At 35.5% G+C, this 18,091-nt stretch overlaps 1 protein-coding gene and 1 long non-coding RNA gene across 3 annotated transcripts in view; both read right to left on the bottom strand.

Moving 5' to 3' along the window:
* LOC120417443 (klarsicht protein) overlaps positions 1 to 18,091 on the bottom strand; it is a 327,954-nt gene that overhangs the window by 40,800 nt on the left and 269,063 nt on the right. For both annotated transcript variants that reach the window (XM_039579500.2, XM_039579491.2), the window contains exons 5-7: positions 15,503 to 15,889; positions 9,525 to 9,659; positions 8,444 to 9,457 (exon numbers count right to left, since the gene is read on the bottom strand). In XM_039579500.2, the coding sequence (XP_039435434.1) occupies positions 8,444 to 9,457; positions 9,525 to 9,659; positions 15,503 to 15,889 (1,536 nt within the window). The remainder of the gene's footprint in view (positions 1 to 8,443; positions 9,458 to 9,524; positions 9,660 to 15,502; positions 15,890 to 18,091) is intronic.
* LOC120417526 (uncharacterized) lies at positions 1,669 to 2,240 on the bottom strand. Its single transcript, XR_005605478.2, has 3 exons — positions 2,162 to 2,240; positions 1,975 to 2,101; positions 1,669 to 1,901 (listed from the first exon to the last, which is right to left on the bottom strand). It is a non-coding gene; the product is annotated as an uncharacterized LOC120417526 (long non-coding RNA).

Below are 18,091 nucleotides of genomic sequence, written 5' to 3' on the forward strand. Positions count from 1 at the left end.
TTTGCCTCAAATTTGGAGTGGGGGTTCTTTGGCCCAAAGAATTAGACCCATTTTTTTTTATTTGGCGATTAGGGTGGTCCTATCCGAAATAGGGTGGTCCAAAAAATGGAATTTTTCGTCGATTTTCGCAAAAACCACATTTTTCAAAAAATCATATCTCCGGAACTGCTGAACCAATTTTAGAGCGCCACAATTCAAAAGAAAGGTTATTAGTTCGGCTTTTAAAGAAAAATATGTTGAGGTCCAAAAAAACTAGATGAATATTTGTAAAGGTCCTATGAAAATTTCATTTGCCGTTTTCAAGGTCTCGGGACCAAAGAGCCCATGTCTGAAAATATTTTTCCCTGATTCCTTGTAATATTTTACATAACATATAAAAAAATTGCGGATATCCATTAACACGTTTCGGAGATATGATTTTTAACATAAAAACTGGGTCTTTCGACGCGCCGCGCGCAAAAATGGAAAAATGACGAAAACGGGTAAAAATCAACTTTTTTCACTAAAACTGCGATAACTTGAAAATTTCAGCGATGACCTATACATTAGGGTGCGTCACAAAAGCAAAAAGTTGAGCTAGATCGTATAGGCGGGCAGAATATCATAGTATCATGTCCACAGAAGCTCTCCTGCAAATTTCAGCCAATTTCGTCAAGAATCCGAGGTGCCCACTCGATTTAAAGTTTGTATCGGATTTTGGACCCGTTAGTATGGGGAAAACGACACTTTTTACATTTTATTGTCCCAAAAATCCAATGTTGAACCAAATTACATTCTGAGCGACCTGTTTATAGATTTTTATATGAGGAACAACTTTGTAGAACATCGCGAAACGATCTGAGCAGATCTGGCTTAGTTATAAGTGGTTTAAGTTAAGTTGTTTTCCCAGGGTCGAAGCCAGGATTTAAGTATAGCCTTTTTATCAATACGGTCACTGTGATTAGAGAAAAAAATATCTGACAGGTGATGAATTTTTGTTGACAACATTTTCATTCCAAATTCCAATTGAAGCAGAGTTGAGGTGAGGATTTAGTTCTTTCTTAGCTTTTCATCATACCTTGACCAGTTTGTATTTTTTTAAGGTCCTGCCGGTGTTCAGAGGTGGAATCGACACGCTGACCATGGAGATGGTCCAACAGTCCGAGGTCAGGGAGGCCGTGTTTGGCCAGTTTTAGATGCCTACCGTTGCGGGTGTTGGATTTGGATATGGTTTAGAAGCAGCAAGTTCCGTGAATTATATGATAATTGTTTAAAGTAAAAAATTTGAATAAATGCTTGAACCTATAACTAGAGAACCTGCTCAGGCTGCTGATCATAATTCCCCTTAGTTTTAGAATTCGTAAATAACTAATTCTAGTCCTTAATCTAAACCCAAATCGCACTTTGTGGCCAAAGTGGGCAAGTGCTCGTGACCAGTCGACCAGCCTTTGACTCGCAGGCGTGATGTTCCAGGTGCCCGTGACTACACGGGAAGTAACCCTCAGATTGCCAGCAACTCGGTCTCAAAAGCGCTAACAATAAATTCTGCCTCGGAATGTGCAAAATAGTTGTTAAAACGCTTATGAGTTATTTTTTTCGTGTTGGTCCACATTTATTGGTAAACATAATTTGTAGGCTGTGTTAGCTGATGTTTTTTCCTTTTCCCAAAAATAAATTAAAAATAAAAAATACTCGAGATAAACTTTTTTATTCACAACACGACAATAAGAACTTGATGCACTTGCACTCCTGACGATCCACAGTCACAATCTGTTAGAAAACCTGGTTTGGTGCGGGTTAAAATCGGCGTTAGGGTCAGGATGAAACCTTCTTGACTTCCCAGATAGATCGCCGACACTAACTCCTGGGCCCATTTTTGATGCCGTGGTCAAGCCTAGTCCGATCTATGTTTTGTAGCAGATCTGAGAAAAATAAGGTAATAAAACGCTGTGTATCAACTTCAACACTTTACGACTAAAAAACAAACAACTCTACTTCCAATCCACATACAAGAGAAGCCCTAGCAAAACTTCGGCTCAGCTGATTCCACTTAATGAATCTTAATCTGTCGGACCATCTCCATGGTCAGCGTGTCGATTCCACCTCTGAACACCGGCAGGACCTAAAAAAATACAAACTGGTCAAGGTATGATGAAAAGCTAAGAAAGAACTAAATCCTCACCTCAACTCTGCTTCAATTGAAATTTGGAATGAAAATGTTGTCAACAAAAATTCATCACCTGTCAGATATTTTTTTCTCTAATCACAGTGACCGTATTGATAAAAAGGCTATACTTAAATCCTGGCTTCGACCCTGGGAAAACAACTTAACTTAAACCACTTATAACTAAGCCAGATCTGCTCAGATCGTTTCGCGATGTTCTACAAAGTTGTTCCTCATATAAAAATCTATAAACAGGTCGCTCAGAATGTAATTTGGTTCAACATTGGATTTTTGGGACAATAAAATGTAAAAAGTGTCGTTTTCCCCATACTAACGGGTCCAAAATCCGATACAAACTTTAAATCGAGTGGGCACCTCGGATTCTTGACGAAATTGGCTGAAATTTGCAGGAGAGCTTCTGTCGACATGATACTATGATATTCTGCCCGCCTATGCGATCTAGCTCAATTTTTTGCTTTTGTGACGCACCCTACCTATACATGTCTGGGTACCAAAAGTTGCGTCTTTCAATTATGAAAATTTTGGTATTGGGCTCTTTGGTCCCGAGACCTTGAAAACGGCAAATGAAATTTTCATAGGACCTTTTCAAATATTCATCTAGTTTTTTTGGACCTCAACATATTTTTCTTTAAAAGTCGAACTAATAACCTTTCTTTTGAATTGTGGCGCTCTAAAATTGGTTCAGCCGTTCCGGAGATATGATTTTTTGAAAAATTTGGTTTTTGCGAAAATCGACGAAAAATGTCATTTTTTGGACCACCCTATTTCGGATAGGACCACCCTAATCGCCAAACAAAAAAATACGGGTCTAATTATTTGGGCCAAGGAACCCCCACTCCAAATTTGAGCCAAATCGGAGCACTTTTGATTTGGAGACTTCCTGTTTGACGTGGAATGGCTGATATTTTTTTTTGAAATTAGGACTTGCAAAAAAAAAATACTCTTCTGCAAAATAAGTCGTGGCCAGTATCTTAGCAACGAAAGAGTGGTTCAAAAATTTCAAAAAGGGAAAGAGTAGACAATTTTCTCAACAAAAAAGTAAAGTAGAAAAAGGATAAATTCAAAAATTAAGATGAAATTCAGCTCAAACAGTTATACAGTCCAGACTCAATTATTGGAAGCCTCGATTATCCGAAGTTTCGATTATCCGAAGTTCGGTTATCCGAAGGTTTGTATGGGACTTCGGATAATCGAATCACGAACAAAAAAAATATGTTGTCTTATTTGTTTATTTTCTTAGTTTTAACATCAAATTTTAATCAAACTTGAATGGTAGATTGATTTAAATATTACTAAATGCATTTTTTCAATATTGTATCAACGCCATTTTGGCCACCATCTTGGATTTAAACATTCTAAATCACTTTAGATCGAAATCGAAGTGATTTTTTCCGAGGCCTTCGGATAATCGAGTCTGACTGTAATTCCAGAATGGGTGTATTTTAGCAAAATATATATCACAAGAACTTTATGATAGTAATTTTAAATTTGAAATAAAAAATAGTTCCGGAAAACCTAATACTGCTGATATTTTCAAACATCACAATTCCCCGAAACTGATATTACTCATTCAAAATCAATATTCCCTCTTATCATTTGTTATCTCACCCACAGTACTCAAACCGAACCGACCATATGTCGTTCGTCACACCACCACCACCACTATTACAAATCCAATTGAGACAAAGTGGCGCACACGCCAGGGCGGCGGCGGCGTCGAGACGATACATTTCCTCTATCCACGGACGTCGAGACGTCGGTCGGTTTGGGGTTTTGTGGTCGGGGCTTGAAGCAGTTGAGTTGCAGCAGCAGGGGCTCAAACGAGAGCTTTTTGTTTTGCACAGAAATGAAGCAGTAGATAAGATAACATATACACGTCGGTGCAGCCGCAGCCAAAACATTTGCTCTACTAAGTATAATTTATGTGAAAGCAGACCAATTGCACGTCCAACGACCACAATGTCCGACGGGCGTTCGATTTGTCGGGTTTGCACTCAAATTTCGTGTCTTATAATGCAATCATTACCCGCGGTGATTGATTTATTCGTTATCGACTATTTTTAGCTTGAAGTTGTATTCAACTTCTACGACTTTACTGTGGATAACTTATTTCATACGAAGCTTAAGTCACACAGACTTAAGTCACCTCACGCGATGATCTCAGATCGCCTTCTACCGGCGGGAAAAGGAACGTCAACTTTAGAGTCAAAGGTCATAAAATCTTACAAGCGACTGAACGAGTGGCTTTTAGCGTATTTGCATGAGAAGAATCGATCCACCTTGAAGAATTTTTGAAACAATTCTTAGTTGAAAATAACACTTTAGGCTAATTCGAAATTTAGTTGAATAAGCTAATATTTAAGCAGATTAAAAAAAAGTTAAAAAAAATGGAAGAAACCTCATGAAAAGTAATCTTAAAAAATCCGCCATGTCACCCATTCGTCACTTTGACAAGAAAGGAGTGTCCCCCAAAGAGCAAAAACCCCGTCGACGGCCGGCGTCGTCTGTGGCGTTGATGTTGATGACGGGGAGATCGTCAAAGAGATAATCATTTTAGCAACGGACACTAATTTGAGGAGCTCTCTTGCCTTAAAAGTATTTCTCTCTAGGTCAAGTTCTTAGAAGAAGACACGGAACTAAAAATTAATCTTCGTAAAGGTGTGACTAGAAAAAAGTTCGTTGGACCTCTTAATCCGCCGTAAAGCTGACGAAAACCGGTGACCGAGTTTGGGCGAGGCGTGAAATTCTAAGTTTTTTTTCTTGGAGTGAGGTTTTCGGATGCCCGCAAGGTGTCGATTTTGTTGTGGGGTTCGCGTTACGCTTGAGTAATTTTAGGTTGGTCAAGGGTAATCAAGCTTGATGCATCGATTTCTGGTTCTAGTTTTTGGGGTGTTGAAATGGAGTAATTGGGTCCTAAAGCCTTATGATAATTATTACGTACAACGGAAAAAACATGCCAAAAATAAATTTCTGATCGCTTTTTTATTTTGTCAGGAAAGGCTCAAATCTCATTTTTCAAAATAAATTAAAAAATCAATTTCAGACCTATTTTGGTAAATAAAAACATAATTGCGCTAAGAAAAAAAAAAAAAACTATAGACGTGTGTAATAAAATCAGCAATCTTAGCTTAATTTAAGGACCCAATTGATTATCAAATCAAAATAAAAAAATATATATTATCAAAAAGATTTGTAAAAAACTTGATTAATAAAAGAATTAAAAAAAATATTAATAAGATTTTTTTAAAGTTTTGATATCACAATTATGGTCAGATTTTATGGCAGAGTTGCCAGTGAAGCAACATATTATTTATATATAAAAAAAACTAAACTATAAGAGCAATTCCAGCCCAAAACAGGAATTTTTTAGGTACTTTTTTCTCGACCCTCTCCGATTTCAATGAAACTTTGTAGACATGTTATCCTACGCTTATATAAGCCATTTTTGTGTACATGGAGCCAATTGCACTCGATAATGACATTTGAAAAGGGCGTAAGATTTTTAAATATTTTTGTAATTCGGAATTTAAATATTTCTGTATTTCGAAGCCATGATCGCATCAAAAAGTGGTCAAAGACAAACTTGTAGGAAATTTGACGGGCTTTCCGATAAAAATACACTGAATGAAAAAAACACGCCACTTATAAGAGATTTTGTGATTTTTAAGTTTAAAAGTCAAATTTGAGGGGGAGCCACGATTTTTTTTCGTTCAAAATTTTTGTGAAGAAAGCCTCAGATGTTACAAAAAGACTCACGAAAAATGCAGGATGGAGCAACTCACCTAAAAAAATACAAAAATCATTTACTGAAACTGTTTTTTTTTAGTGCTCTTAACGTCAAGATTTTCAAAAACCAAATACGGGAATCGATTCTCCAGACAATTTTACATAAAAGTCTCTATATTGACCACTGTCCTAAGTCCAATCCTTGTGAAGTTACAGTGATTTTAAAAACAAAAATGCTGAAAAATTTGTTTTTTTTTCGGTTTTTTTTTAATTGATATTTGATGTATGAGACATGGTTTTTAGATTTGAGTAACATTTTTTCAAGAAATGCGGGTAATCCCTTCTGGACTGTTATTTTGAAACTTTATCTGCATCTAGAGAAGCAATCTTCTAATCGATTTAGTGTCTTTGGCAAAGTAGTTTTTGATAAGAGTTATTCTGAAACGATAAAATCGAACCCAGTTACAGATTTTTTGATTTCAGTTATTATTATTGTAATTTTAATTTTCAAAATATGTAATTCTAGGGGAAATATACCCTTTCTCAGCCTATTTCTATTATCGGCCTATTAGCACTTTGATCATGAATTACAGCATTCATAAAGTGTTTCTGACTGTTCTATGGTAATAAATAGCTCAAATAAAAGTGAGCAAGCAACTTTCCATTATTGACGTATCCAAAAATGTTTATTGGTCGAACGGCTTAGAGTGATTAGAATGGGTTTATTTCCCCTACTTATTTGAAGATATTGTTTTTTATGTTTAAGGATACGAAAAAATATATTTTGCGTGCTACACTGACATTCTAGTGATATCTAGTTTTATGAAAATGTTTTTTTTTTTACTGAATGGATCATAATTGCGCTTAAGACATCATTTGTAATTTTTTTACTCTGTTTTTCATTTCTTAAATGCTTACTACATAGATGAACCCACCCCTTAAACAAATTTTTAAAACTTTCTTTCATTTGATATTACTAAAACTATGCCAAATTCTGAGAATAGATTAGACAAACACTATGAAATTTTTGAGTCATTTTTTTTAATTTTAAAATTCCGCATGTTTGAAAGTATTTGAATTGCATTTTGTTAATTATATAAAAAAGTGTGTTATATAGTAAAATGACATTTTGATAAAGTTTGAGTTTTATAAACCAAAAACTAAAAAGTTTGGGCAATGGACGCAAAATTCGCAAAATACCTTTTTTAATATCATTTTGTTGTTTTGTCGCAAAAATAAAGTTTTTGGTGCATAATGCATACATTTAAACAAAGCACGGTACCGTCATAAGGGGTGACATTGGGTCTGGGGGTGAGATTTGGTCATACAAATTTCAGCATTTTGTAACGCATTTGATCATGTAACGCAAAATTCATCAAATTGAAAAAAAAGTGTTGTGTTTGAAATACCCATTTTTTTTCTAAATACGCAATTTTTCATAATTTGTAATATGCATAACAAATTACGCCATTTTTTATGGGGTTTCAAATTATTTGAAATGCAAAAGTTTTCACATAACAAAACAGGTATATTGCTTTTATAAAAATTCGTCCTTTGCAAAATACAATACAAAAATACAATTTCAGAGCAATTTTTATTTGTAAAATCCATTCAAATTCGCTTTTTATGAAATTTTCTTTTCCGTGCATAAATTTGAAGAATTTAAAGCTTTCACGTTGATAAATTACACAGTAAACGCTTCAGTTTCCTAAAGGAATGATAGATTTGGGCTTCCTGACCACGGTCTTATCGACGGATTGAATTTTAGTATTTTCCATCCAAATAAATACAATTTGGGTATAAATGCAATAATCATGTTAAACAGCTATGCGCACCCCCTTACTTTTGCTAGCCCCATAGATAAACATGGGTGCGCATGGTTGCTTAAGATTATTCCATGCCATTTATATCCAAAATTTACAATTTTATTTATTAGCAGTGAATCCCATAAATTTAAATTCTGTCGATCATACCGTGTTTAGGGAGCCCAAATATATCATACCTTGACAAATCTGAAGCGTTTACTGACATTAACTTCAAAAATGACGAGTTTTATTATAACGCATATATTTTTTTCCTTTTTTACTAAAGAAGAGTATAGGATTTTTTTTAATTACGTGTTTGAATTCTGTATCTTCAATTTGAGTTTTTGGCACTTTGATGTTTGATTAAAGCTTTAAAAAGCGTTTGCAACTTAAATTAAGTAATAAATAGTTAAAAAAATAATATAAATAGTTTAAAGGGAAGTAAATAAGCAAGCTTCTGCCAGAAACATGTAAAATAATTTGTTTAAAAGTGAGAGTTGGTAAATTGGATGGAAATAGAATAAAATCTTTAACCTGCCAAGCATATGTGATTTTCTTTTTTAATTTTTTGCTACAAAAACATCAAAAATACAAAAAACAAACAAAAACATAAATTAAACTTCTTGAGACTATCTCATCGTGAGTGAAACGCTACAAGCTTCCCTCAACGGAGGGCAACAAACAATAAAGTTTAACAATTGAAGCCAAAACCATTAACAACAAAGAAAAACAGAGATGCAAAACTCACCTTCGACCCGATCATCGCTCCACCCTTCTGCCCTCCACTATCCACCGAATCGCTGCTCTTCCCAAAGCTCCCAATCGATGTCATCATCAGCGCCGCCCGGCTGCTGCCCAGGTTCATCCCCGCGGCGGCCAGCGCTTCCTGCGAAAAGTCCAAACACTTTTTCGACTTGACCTCCTTGGCCAACGCTGCCGTTGCCACGGCCGCCTTGTCCTTGTCCTCTTCCGGTTTGTTTTCCTTCTCATCCTCGTCGGTTCCACCCAGCGGGATGACCGGATCGGACGACCCACCCCCGCTGTCCTCCTCCTGTCCATCGTTGTAGACCCACTCGTCCCCCTCGGAGGACGAGGACGACGACGTCGATTCCTCGGATTTGGCCTGCTCGCTCGAGTCCTTGTTCAGCTCCGAGTCCGTGTCCAAGTGCTTAAAGTAAAACGTGGCACAATTTTTCGACTTGCGCGTCGAGCGGTTAAACTTGGACAGGTCGTTGAGCTTGGTGCGCTTTTGCTTGCCGGAACCGGACGACTTCTTTGCGGGGGAAGACTTGCCCAGTTGGCCGGGGGTTTCATCGTTGCTTTGTTTGGCAGCAGCGGCGGCGGCAGCTGCAATCAGCTCCTTGGCGGCGGCCTCGCGGATTATTCCGTCGATTATGTCCGCCCCGGAGAACAGTTTGGCCTCGCCGGGAGTTGCCGTCGCCGTAGTCGCCGCCGTCGTCGTCGAGATCGTCGAGTGGTTAAGAATGTCCGCTTCCGCCATCGGAGAAGCGTTTTGCTGGTTCGTTGTTGGGGTCACCGAATCTGCTGCGGTGGCCGCTTCCGGCAGCGGCAAAATGCCAGTCGGTGGGGGCGTCGACGGTGTGTTGGTGGTCGTGTTGGTCGCGGTCGTCGTCGTTGGACTGAGTGGATGGCGATGTTCGTGGTGATAACTGATAATGTTGGGCACAATCTCACAGTCGCTGCCCTCGGAATCGGCATCGAAACCAGCGCTCGAGAACTTTTTGGCTTTAACCCATTCTTCCTGCAAAGGTGAAAAATAATTCAAATTTAGTTAATGATTCAAAAGTTTAAAGTTGTGGAAAACTTACGCCACTCAAACATTCATCGTGTGGTGGTGATCCAGGTGACTTGGGCGAGGACGATTTGACGGAACCGCTGAGTCGAGCTAGCTTGTTGACCGGTTCTTCGTCTGTGTCCGAGAGACTGGCGTTGTTGTCGGAGCTCTGCAAATAAAGATGAGGAAATATGTATCATTACAAAAAAGAAATAATAAAAGTTGACTTATAATATTAGGAAATTAAGATTTCCCTCTTTTAATTATTTTTTCTAGAAACCAAAATGAGAATATTAAATTAAAAAAAAATAATTATCGAATTCGTTTCACTTAATTTATCTGTTAAACAATTTTCCCAGAAATTCACTGTAACTGCAAATGATGGTTCAGAATTCATGGTCCAGAAATAGTAAATTGAAATGAAAAAAAATAATCATTATATGTAAAATGCTTCTGAGCAATTCTCTACGATATCGGTCTTTTTTCTTAAATTTCAATTTTTATATTTTTTAATCCGACTGAAACTTTTTTGGTGCCTTTGATATGCCCAATGAAGCCATTTTGCATTATTAGTTTGTCCATATAATTTTCCATACAAATTTGGCAGCTAGCCATACAAAAATGATGTATGAAAATTAAAAAATCTGTATCTTTTGTAGGATTTTTTTGATCGATTTGGTGTCTTCGGCAAAGTTGTAGGTATGGATATGGACTATACTGATAAAAAATGATACACGGTAAAAAAAAATTTGGTGATTTTTTATTTAACTTTTTGTCACTAAAACTTGATTTGCAAAAAAAAAACACTATTTTTTATGATATGCTTAAGAGGACATCAAATGCTAACTTTTCAGAAATTTCCAGGTTATGCAAAAAATCTTTGAGCGAGTTATGAATTTTTGAATCAATACTGATTTTTTCAAAAAATCGAAATATTGGTCGCAAACATTTTTCAACTTAATTTTTCGATGTAAAATCAAATTTGCAATCAAAAAGTACTTAAGTGAAATTTTAATAAAGTGCACCGTTTTCAAGTTAAATCCATTTTAGGTAACTTTTTTGAAAATAGTCGCAGTTTTCCATTTTTTTTAAATTAGTGCACATGTTTGCCCACCTTTGAAAAAAATATTTTTGAAAAGCTTGGAAAATTCTCTATATTTTACACTTTTGAACTTTGTTGATACGACCCTTAGTTGCTGAGATATTGCCATGCAAATGTTTAAAAACAGGAAAATTGATGTTTTCTAAGTCCCACCCAAACAACACACCATTTTCTAATGTCGATATCTCAGTAACTAATGGTCCGATTTTCAATGTTAAAATATGAAACATTCGTGAAATTTTCCGATCTTTTCGAAAAAAATATTTTCAAAATTTGTAAACCAAGACTAACATTTCAAAAGGGCCAAACATACAAAATTATTATTTTAAAGGGCGTATCAACAAAGTTCAAAAGTGCAAAATAGTGCAGCTTTTCAAAAATATTTTTTTCAAAGGTGGGCAAACATGTGCATTTATTTAAAAAAATGAAAAACTTCGACTATTTTCAAAAAAGTCACCTAAAATGGATTTAACTTGAAAACGGTGCACTTTATCAAAATTTCAGTAAAGTACTTTCGATTTTTTGAAAAAATTATAACCTGGAAATTTCTGAAAAGTTGGCATTTTATGTCTTCTAAAACATATCAAAAAATAAAAAAAAAATAAACATAGTGTTTTTTTTGCAAATCAAGTTTTAGTGATAAAAAGTTAAATAAAAAAATCACCAATTTTTTTTCAACGTGTATTATTTTTTTACAGTGTAGTCCGTATCCATGCCTACAACTTCGCCAAAGACACCAAATCGTTTTCGTTTCGTTTTCGTTTTACGGAGCAAGGTGGGGGACGCGGCCTCAAGTCAGTCCAAGTCCGGTTTCTTGTGGAAAAAAGGGTAGTGGCCGAACTAGTATTGCATACCAAATGAACACCACCGGAAGATATAGGGGATCGGGAGGGGGGAGGGTGAAAGAAAATTAGTGTTGATGTGAGTAGTAAAAACTTGGATGATTTGAGCAGTTACGGTAATCTAAGTTTAACACTGAATAAAGAAAATCTGAAATTGTGATTCAAAGTAAGAAGGCCCGGAATAAATTAAATTATTAGTTAATTAAATAAGAAAATGTAACTAATCGGAGATCTATACAAAAGAAACCTATGATGTATTCCAAATTTAAAGGAAATAAAAAATACTAGAGAAAAAAAGATGAAAACTAACTGCCGACCTGTCACGTCCGTCAATAGTCTTGTCGTACATTACAACTAGAAACAGATCTGCCAATCAAATGTTACACTTCGTTCAAATCAACTAATCATTTAAGTCCAATTATTCATCTACGGAAAACTATCTAACTTTAATCAACAACCTAAACTAAACTGTCTGAAAGTAAATTTAATCTCAAATCCCCGAATGTTTTATTATAACGCCAAATAAGGTAAAGGATCTTGTTTTTAAACCAGTCTTGCCGCTTCCAAAAACCAATAAACATAAATGAACAGTTCATAAGTTGAACACTAGTAATTAAGACGACTATTTCATGCCATTCATTTCATTAGGGCATATAGCTTTGCAAACAAGAGTGCATCTCTATTATACCTTATGTAAACTGTCATTTGAGTGAAGGAGACACACTCCTGTTCACAAAACCCATGCGCCCTTTTGAAATGTTAGGCTCCATTTGATCGTCAAGGCTCCAGTAGACCCTCGATTCGCAACAATGGTCGATACAACCATAATCCGAAAACCGTTAGTTCAACAGATTAACGAATTTTGTCCGATATCATCGCACTATTGATTGACCGAGACTCTATGGAAATTTTGACATATCAAAATGCTACGTAATAATATTTTTTTTAAATAAATTTCAAAATCTATTCTATCCTACAATGCCTAGAAGAGGCCTCTGTTTCTGTTGTGAGTAAGCGCTGGTTTCAGAGTTCATTTTTCAATTTAAAAGGGGTGGGAGACGACTAATTTGCTTCATGAACTCCTACTCGGCCTTGGGACCACCTCTTAAGACACTGATGGCTCCTAGCTAGGAATTAAACCTAGACACAGCGTCGAGGCCCGCTTCGCATGGCAAAAATGTTGGCTGGGGGGAAGTGATATTATCACGAAATTTTATTTTAAAGCCAACATTGCTAACGGCGTCGAGGTCCTTACTCATGCCCAAGGCTTCGCCAAAGACACCAAATCGATCAAAAAATTCCTTCAAAAGATACAGATTTTAGAATTTTCATGCATAATTTTTGTATGGACAGCTGCCAAATTTGTATGGAAAATTATATGGACAAACTAATGATGCAAAATGGCTTCTTTGGGCATACCGAAGGCACCAAAAAAGTTTTAGTCGGAATAAAAAATACAAAAAAAATCGAATGACCAAAATCCTAGAAAACTGCTCAAAATTATACGTTTACTACCAAAAAAAATATTGAAAATTGATTAAAAATTACATATTATTTTTGATTATATATATTGTACACATTGATAATACTTAAACAAAATCTTATTTATCATTGAATAATTCAAGTAAAAAAAAATGAAGACCGGGAATCCCTGCCTAAAGTTTTGAGCACATAATTTTTTTTATAGATGGAATGCCCATTATGGGAAACTTTGTTTGTAAACTTAGCATTTGCCATTTCTTCATTAAAAAATAATTTGTTCCAATAATGGAAAAACCGCATTGACTGGGAAATAAAAAGGTTAGAAATTTTTACAAAAGTTTACTATTTTTTAAATTGAAAATATTGATATAAGTTGGCTGCATTTAAAAATTCGCAAATTTTGTGATGACGGGGGAACCGAAAATCAGAAAATTGGACTTAACCTGCCGAACATACGAGAATTTCCCCTGCTCTTGAAGAGAAAATGAGAAAATATTGCTATTTGTTCTTAATTTTTTTTTTACCAATTTTACAGGTTTGCATCCTTCTTCCCAATTGATTTATTTTTCAGGTTGACCACTCAAATTCCATTTTCGAACTCCTTACTTCTTCACGACTTTTCCAGAACATCAAATAAAATTCATTTCTTGTAAAAGTTAGCGAGGAACCGACACCGACCGTTTTGGTAAAAATATAAACTTGACAACAAATTAAAAAAAAAAATCAAAAATAGACTCATAATTTTGATTCTAAAAATTGTATAGCCATATTTTCGAAAATTTAAACAATTTTTATTGTCAAAATCCGTGAAAATGGTGAAATTTTGCCAACTTCGTGAAATTTGGAATGTTTACAGAATTTCTCCTCAGTAATTTCACGATTTAATTTATATTTTCAAAGCAATTCTTGAATTGTTACACCTTTTTGAGTTAGTTATTTTTCTGAAATATTTTTCAGCTAATTTGTTATTTTAGACTGCTGAAAATTGTTCAAAATCTTTTTACTCATGGGATAGCAGCAAAACACCTGTTTTAGAAGGTTACTTCACAAAGATTTATTTAAATTCGATTCTTATGTTTATGTTATAAGCTGCATCAAAAAAGTAAAACCGACTGATTTTTCACTTTTTTTTCTGGAAAAATGTATTACCATTACTGAATTGTTAACAAAATTCAATTTTTTAAGCACTAAATACTAAAATTTCCTTCGAAAAAATTGGATGTTTGATTGTTTGTTATGACACTTAATTTCAATTTTTCTGTCGTTGAAAGTCACTTATAATAGTACAATTTTGATTAGGATTTTTAATGCCATAAAAAGCATTTTCATTCTCAGTACATTAAAATAGTAAAAGGAGTCTTAAAAACTGTCTTAGTCTTCAAAACGAATTAAGTGTAGTTGATTTGAAACATTGTACATTATTCAAGAATTAGGATATATTTTTATCCAACGAGTATGCTTCCGATTCCCGACTATTTGTAAAAAAAATCACAAGAATTTCCTTTTTTTTTGCAAATAAGGCCGATGCAAATATTTTTCAAAGTTTTTGTCCATCGGCTCGGGCCGGGTTCGAGGGGGTGGCAAAAAAATAAAAAAATAAAAATGTTGAAATAACAAGCCATAGTTTAAACATTTGCACGGAAAAGGTGTTTTAAAATGTATTTTACACTAGTTCAGTTGTTTTGCAATCATTACTTTTCGAAAAATGTTAAATTTGACGAAAACCAAAATTTTAGCAAAAAAAAACTTTTTGCGATAATAAACATCGAAAATTTTCAAAAATTCAAATGATTTTTAAATGCTTTTTTTTTTAAACGAAACATGCTAAAAATGATTCTAAGCGCAGGGGAATGCATTCAAAATTAATTTCAACTGATTGCACTTAAATTTTCATTGAAATATTAAAGTTTTTTGAAAAAATATTTTTTTTGCCCCCTGATTTTTCGAGCCAACTTTGAAGGGGGGGGGGACAAAAACTTAAAATAAAATTTGTACCAGCCTAAGGCCGATGCAAATATTTAAAAAAGTTTTTGTCCCTCGGCCCTGGCCGAGGTCAAGGGGGGGGGGGCATCAAAAATTTTCAAAAAATCTTAAGATTTTTTAATAAACCCAAACATGCTAAAAATGATTTTAAACGCAGGAGAATGTATTTTAATTTGATTTCAGCTGGTTGCACTTGAATTTTCATTGAAATTTTGAAGTTTATTGTAAAAATATTTTTTGCCCCCTGATTTTTCGGGCCAATTTTGAAGGGGGGTTCATAATGTTTACAAATTGTAATTTGATTATTCACAAATAAAACCGAATTGAATGAATGATAAAAAGTAATTAAAAAATCATGAAACAAGGCATAAACAAGGTTTCAATAAATAAATAAAAAAAATAAGATCTGGAAAAGTATGTCTAGAAAATTACTTTTCGCAGATTTTCAAAATACATCCCTGTTTAAATTCATATAAAAAACTTGATCAATAACTGTTAGCTATAATTTTTTCAACATTTTGCAATTATTTGATACTGATTTGGACGATTTTTTAATTAAATAATTTAAACATAAAATGGTAGTTGTCTCAATAAAACACTCACCGAAGTCCTATTTTCCAGCAGCCCCTCCAGCAAGCACTGAATCTCAATCGCCTTCAAGTACAGCAGATGATACCGTCTCTCGAGTCCCTTCACAACCGTATTATCCTTCGACTTGCCAAGCTTCACCGCCACATCCACCGCAACCGATCTTCCGTCTCCGTTTCCGTTCTTCCGATAGTACGACGCTGACGACGCCTCAACAACTTCCGGCGTGAGCGACCCCGATCCGGACGGTTCTCCGGTGGTGTTGGTGGACGAGGACGTCAAGCTGCCGAAGCCGGAGATTGTCCCGGACGAGGACCGGCTTGCCTTGGCGGATTTCTTCTCGTAGGCACGAACGCACGCGGCCACGGCACGCGAGTTGGACACAATTTCACGGTAGATTTCCTGGAAAAAGAATAAGGAAAGAGGAAGAAGAGTTAGTTTCGATCTGGTTAGTCGCTGACTAACTGTGTTTGAACACAGAAATGCAACGAAGCAAGACATTATTTGGCATTTTCTGTTATCTAGTAGGCGTTGTTTGCCTTGCTCAGTCGGGAAGTGATTTGGAGTGTGTGCGGAAGAGCACGTTGTTCCGTTGTCGTAACCGAATGGAGGGCGACCTTCTGCAATAGGGAAGGTTGCCGATAATTTGAGTCGTTGAAGAATGTACTTGAGTTGTGGGTGGTAAATTGTGGGTAAACAGAATGGTGATAAGCCGGGCAGACCATATGGAGCTTGTTTACGATGGATTGGATCGATATTTTTGGTTGAGAACTTGGTTTAGATATCAGTTAGCAGCCGGCTACGAAATTATGAAAAAGTATAATCTGCTTTCCACTGGTTGTGAGATATGTTAAATTATTTTTAATCTAAGATCTAAGACATTTAGACGTGTTGAAAGATGGACAAAACTAAAAATTTGTTTCCATTCCATTCACTACTACAAGATCTATGACCGCTAACTGCCATCATCACTCATCATGCCTCCTTTCTCAAAGGTAAATCACCTTTCCCAAGTTCCCCAACTAACTAAAACCAGGTCACTGCCTCTCTCATCACTCATCAGATTCAAAGACCAAGACCATTCAATCATCATCCCGTCGTTCCCTGGTGGCGTCATGTTTAACATATTAGAGTAAAACACCCGAAAAAAATCAACCTTGACTTGCTTTATAGTTCAAATATTTGAGTCAAACGATCTCTCACCAAAAACGAAAGAAACCCGTTAGCAAATGTGCTGTAATTTATCATCCTTCAAAGGGCAACCCCAACAGATCACCACCAGAAGAGAAATACACATTGTTCCACACTAATAACCCCAATACCATAAATTTCCAACTTGTCAAACCGCGCTATCGCGCGGCATTCAGCGGGGGAATTCTTTGATAAATGCTTATGAATGCTTTCAACTCTTCCTCCAACCGGGCGAGGCTCACCTTAAAAATGGGACACCCAACAACATCTGTAAAGTTGATGATGATGAGGGCTTTCAAAATTTGGGAGAAGAAAAGAGCTTCAAATTGAATACAAATTTGTGAGCGCGCGCGCGCTAATCGGATTCTATAATCGAATCAATACAATTAAGCTAAAGAGCGGTGAGGTTATTCCTCCCAAAAAAGGTTCGACTTTTGATAAGTTTGACTATGGAGCACAATCACAATCGTGGAGTTTGTTCAACCGTGACCGAACAGGTTTGTTTACATTTGCAGGGTGAATTATGTGTATTTGTTGTGGTTTTTCGTTCTTGTTATTACAGCACAGTTGATGTTTATGTTTACAATGTCGTCATAATCGAAGTTTCTTGAGATGTGCCAAGCGATGCACTTGACCTCGTTTGGGATGATTTGTAGAGCTCTAAGGAATCACTTAGTGTGATTTAACATTGAAAAGTTGGGGCAATAATATATTCAATTTGAAAAATTAAAAACAAAATTGAGTTTATTTTTAAATTGACATAATCAGACTAGGCAATAAATCTAAGAAGTTAAAAAACAAACAAAAAAAAATACAAAGACAAAAGGTTTTTATAAATTTCAGACGATTGGACAAATTGCACAAAAAAAATGATTTTCAGTTTTAGGTGGAATGTTCATTACAAAGCAATTCTAGAAAATTTCAAATCAATTTTTTTGTATTTTTTATTTGAATTTTACTTTGTAAGACTTTCCTATGACCAAAGAAGCTATTTTCCGTTTTTGGTTCAACCAAACAAGTTTCCATACAAATTTGACAGCTGTCTATTAGGGTGACAAGAAAAAATGAAAATTTTGGAAAATCTTAAGAGATACCCTCTGGCTTTATTCTTTAGGTAAAAATATTTTGAGCCAAATCGGTTAAGGGTTAAGGGTTGTTTTGTATCGTGGAAATTTATATGGAAAACGTTTTAAAAAAATGCATGGGGAAAGGAAAAAAATTCAAAATTCCACCAAAAGGAGGCGTGAATGTATCGGATCATTGTCAAGTATGAGATTCTTATGTAAAATTTTATGACAAACAGCTTTGTCGAAGACCGCAAAACGATTCGAGTTAACACTGAGTCATTCGCGGTTTGAAGAAGACGTTTATGTATGAAACAGTTTTTTTTCACCATCTTCAACGATATAGAGC

The sequence above is a fragment of the Culex pipiens genome, chromosome 2, assembly GCF_016801865.2.
Source record: "Culex pipiens pallens isolate TS chromosome 2, TS_CPP_V2, whole genome shotgun sequence".
Taxonomy (NCBI): domain Eukaryota; kingdom Metazoa; phylum Arthropoda; class Insecta; order Diptera; family Culicidae; genus Culex; species Culex pipiens.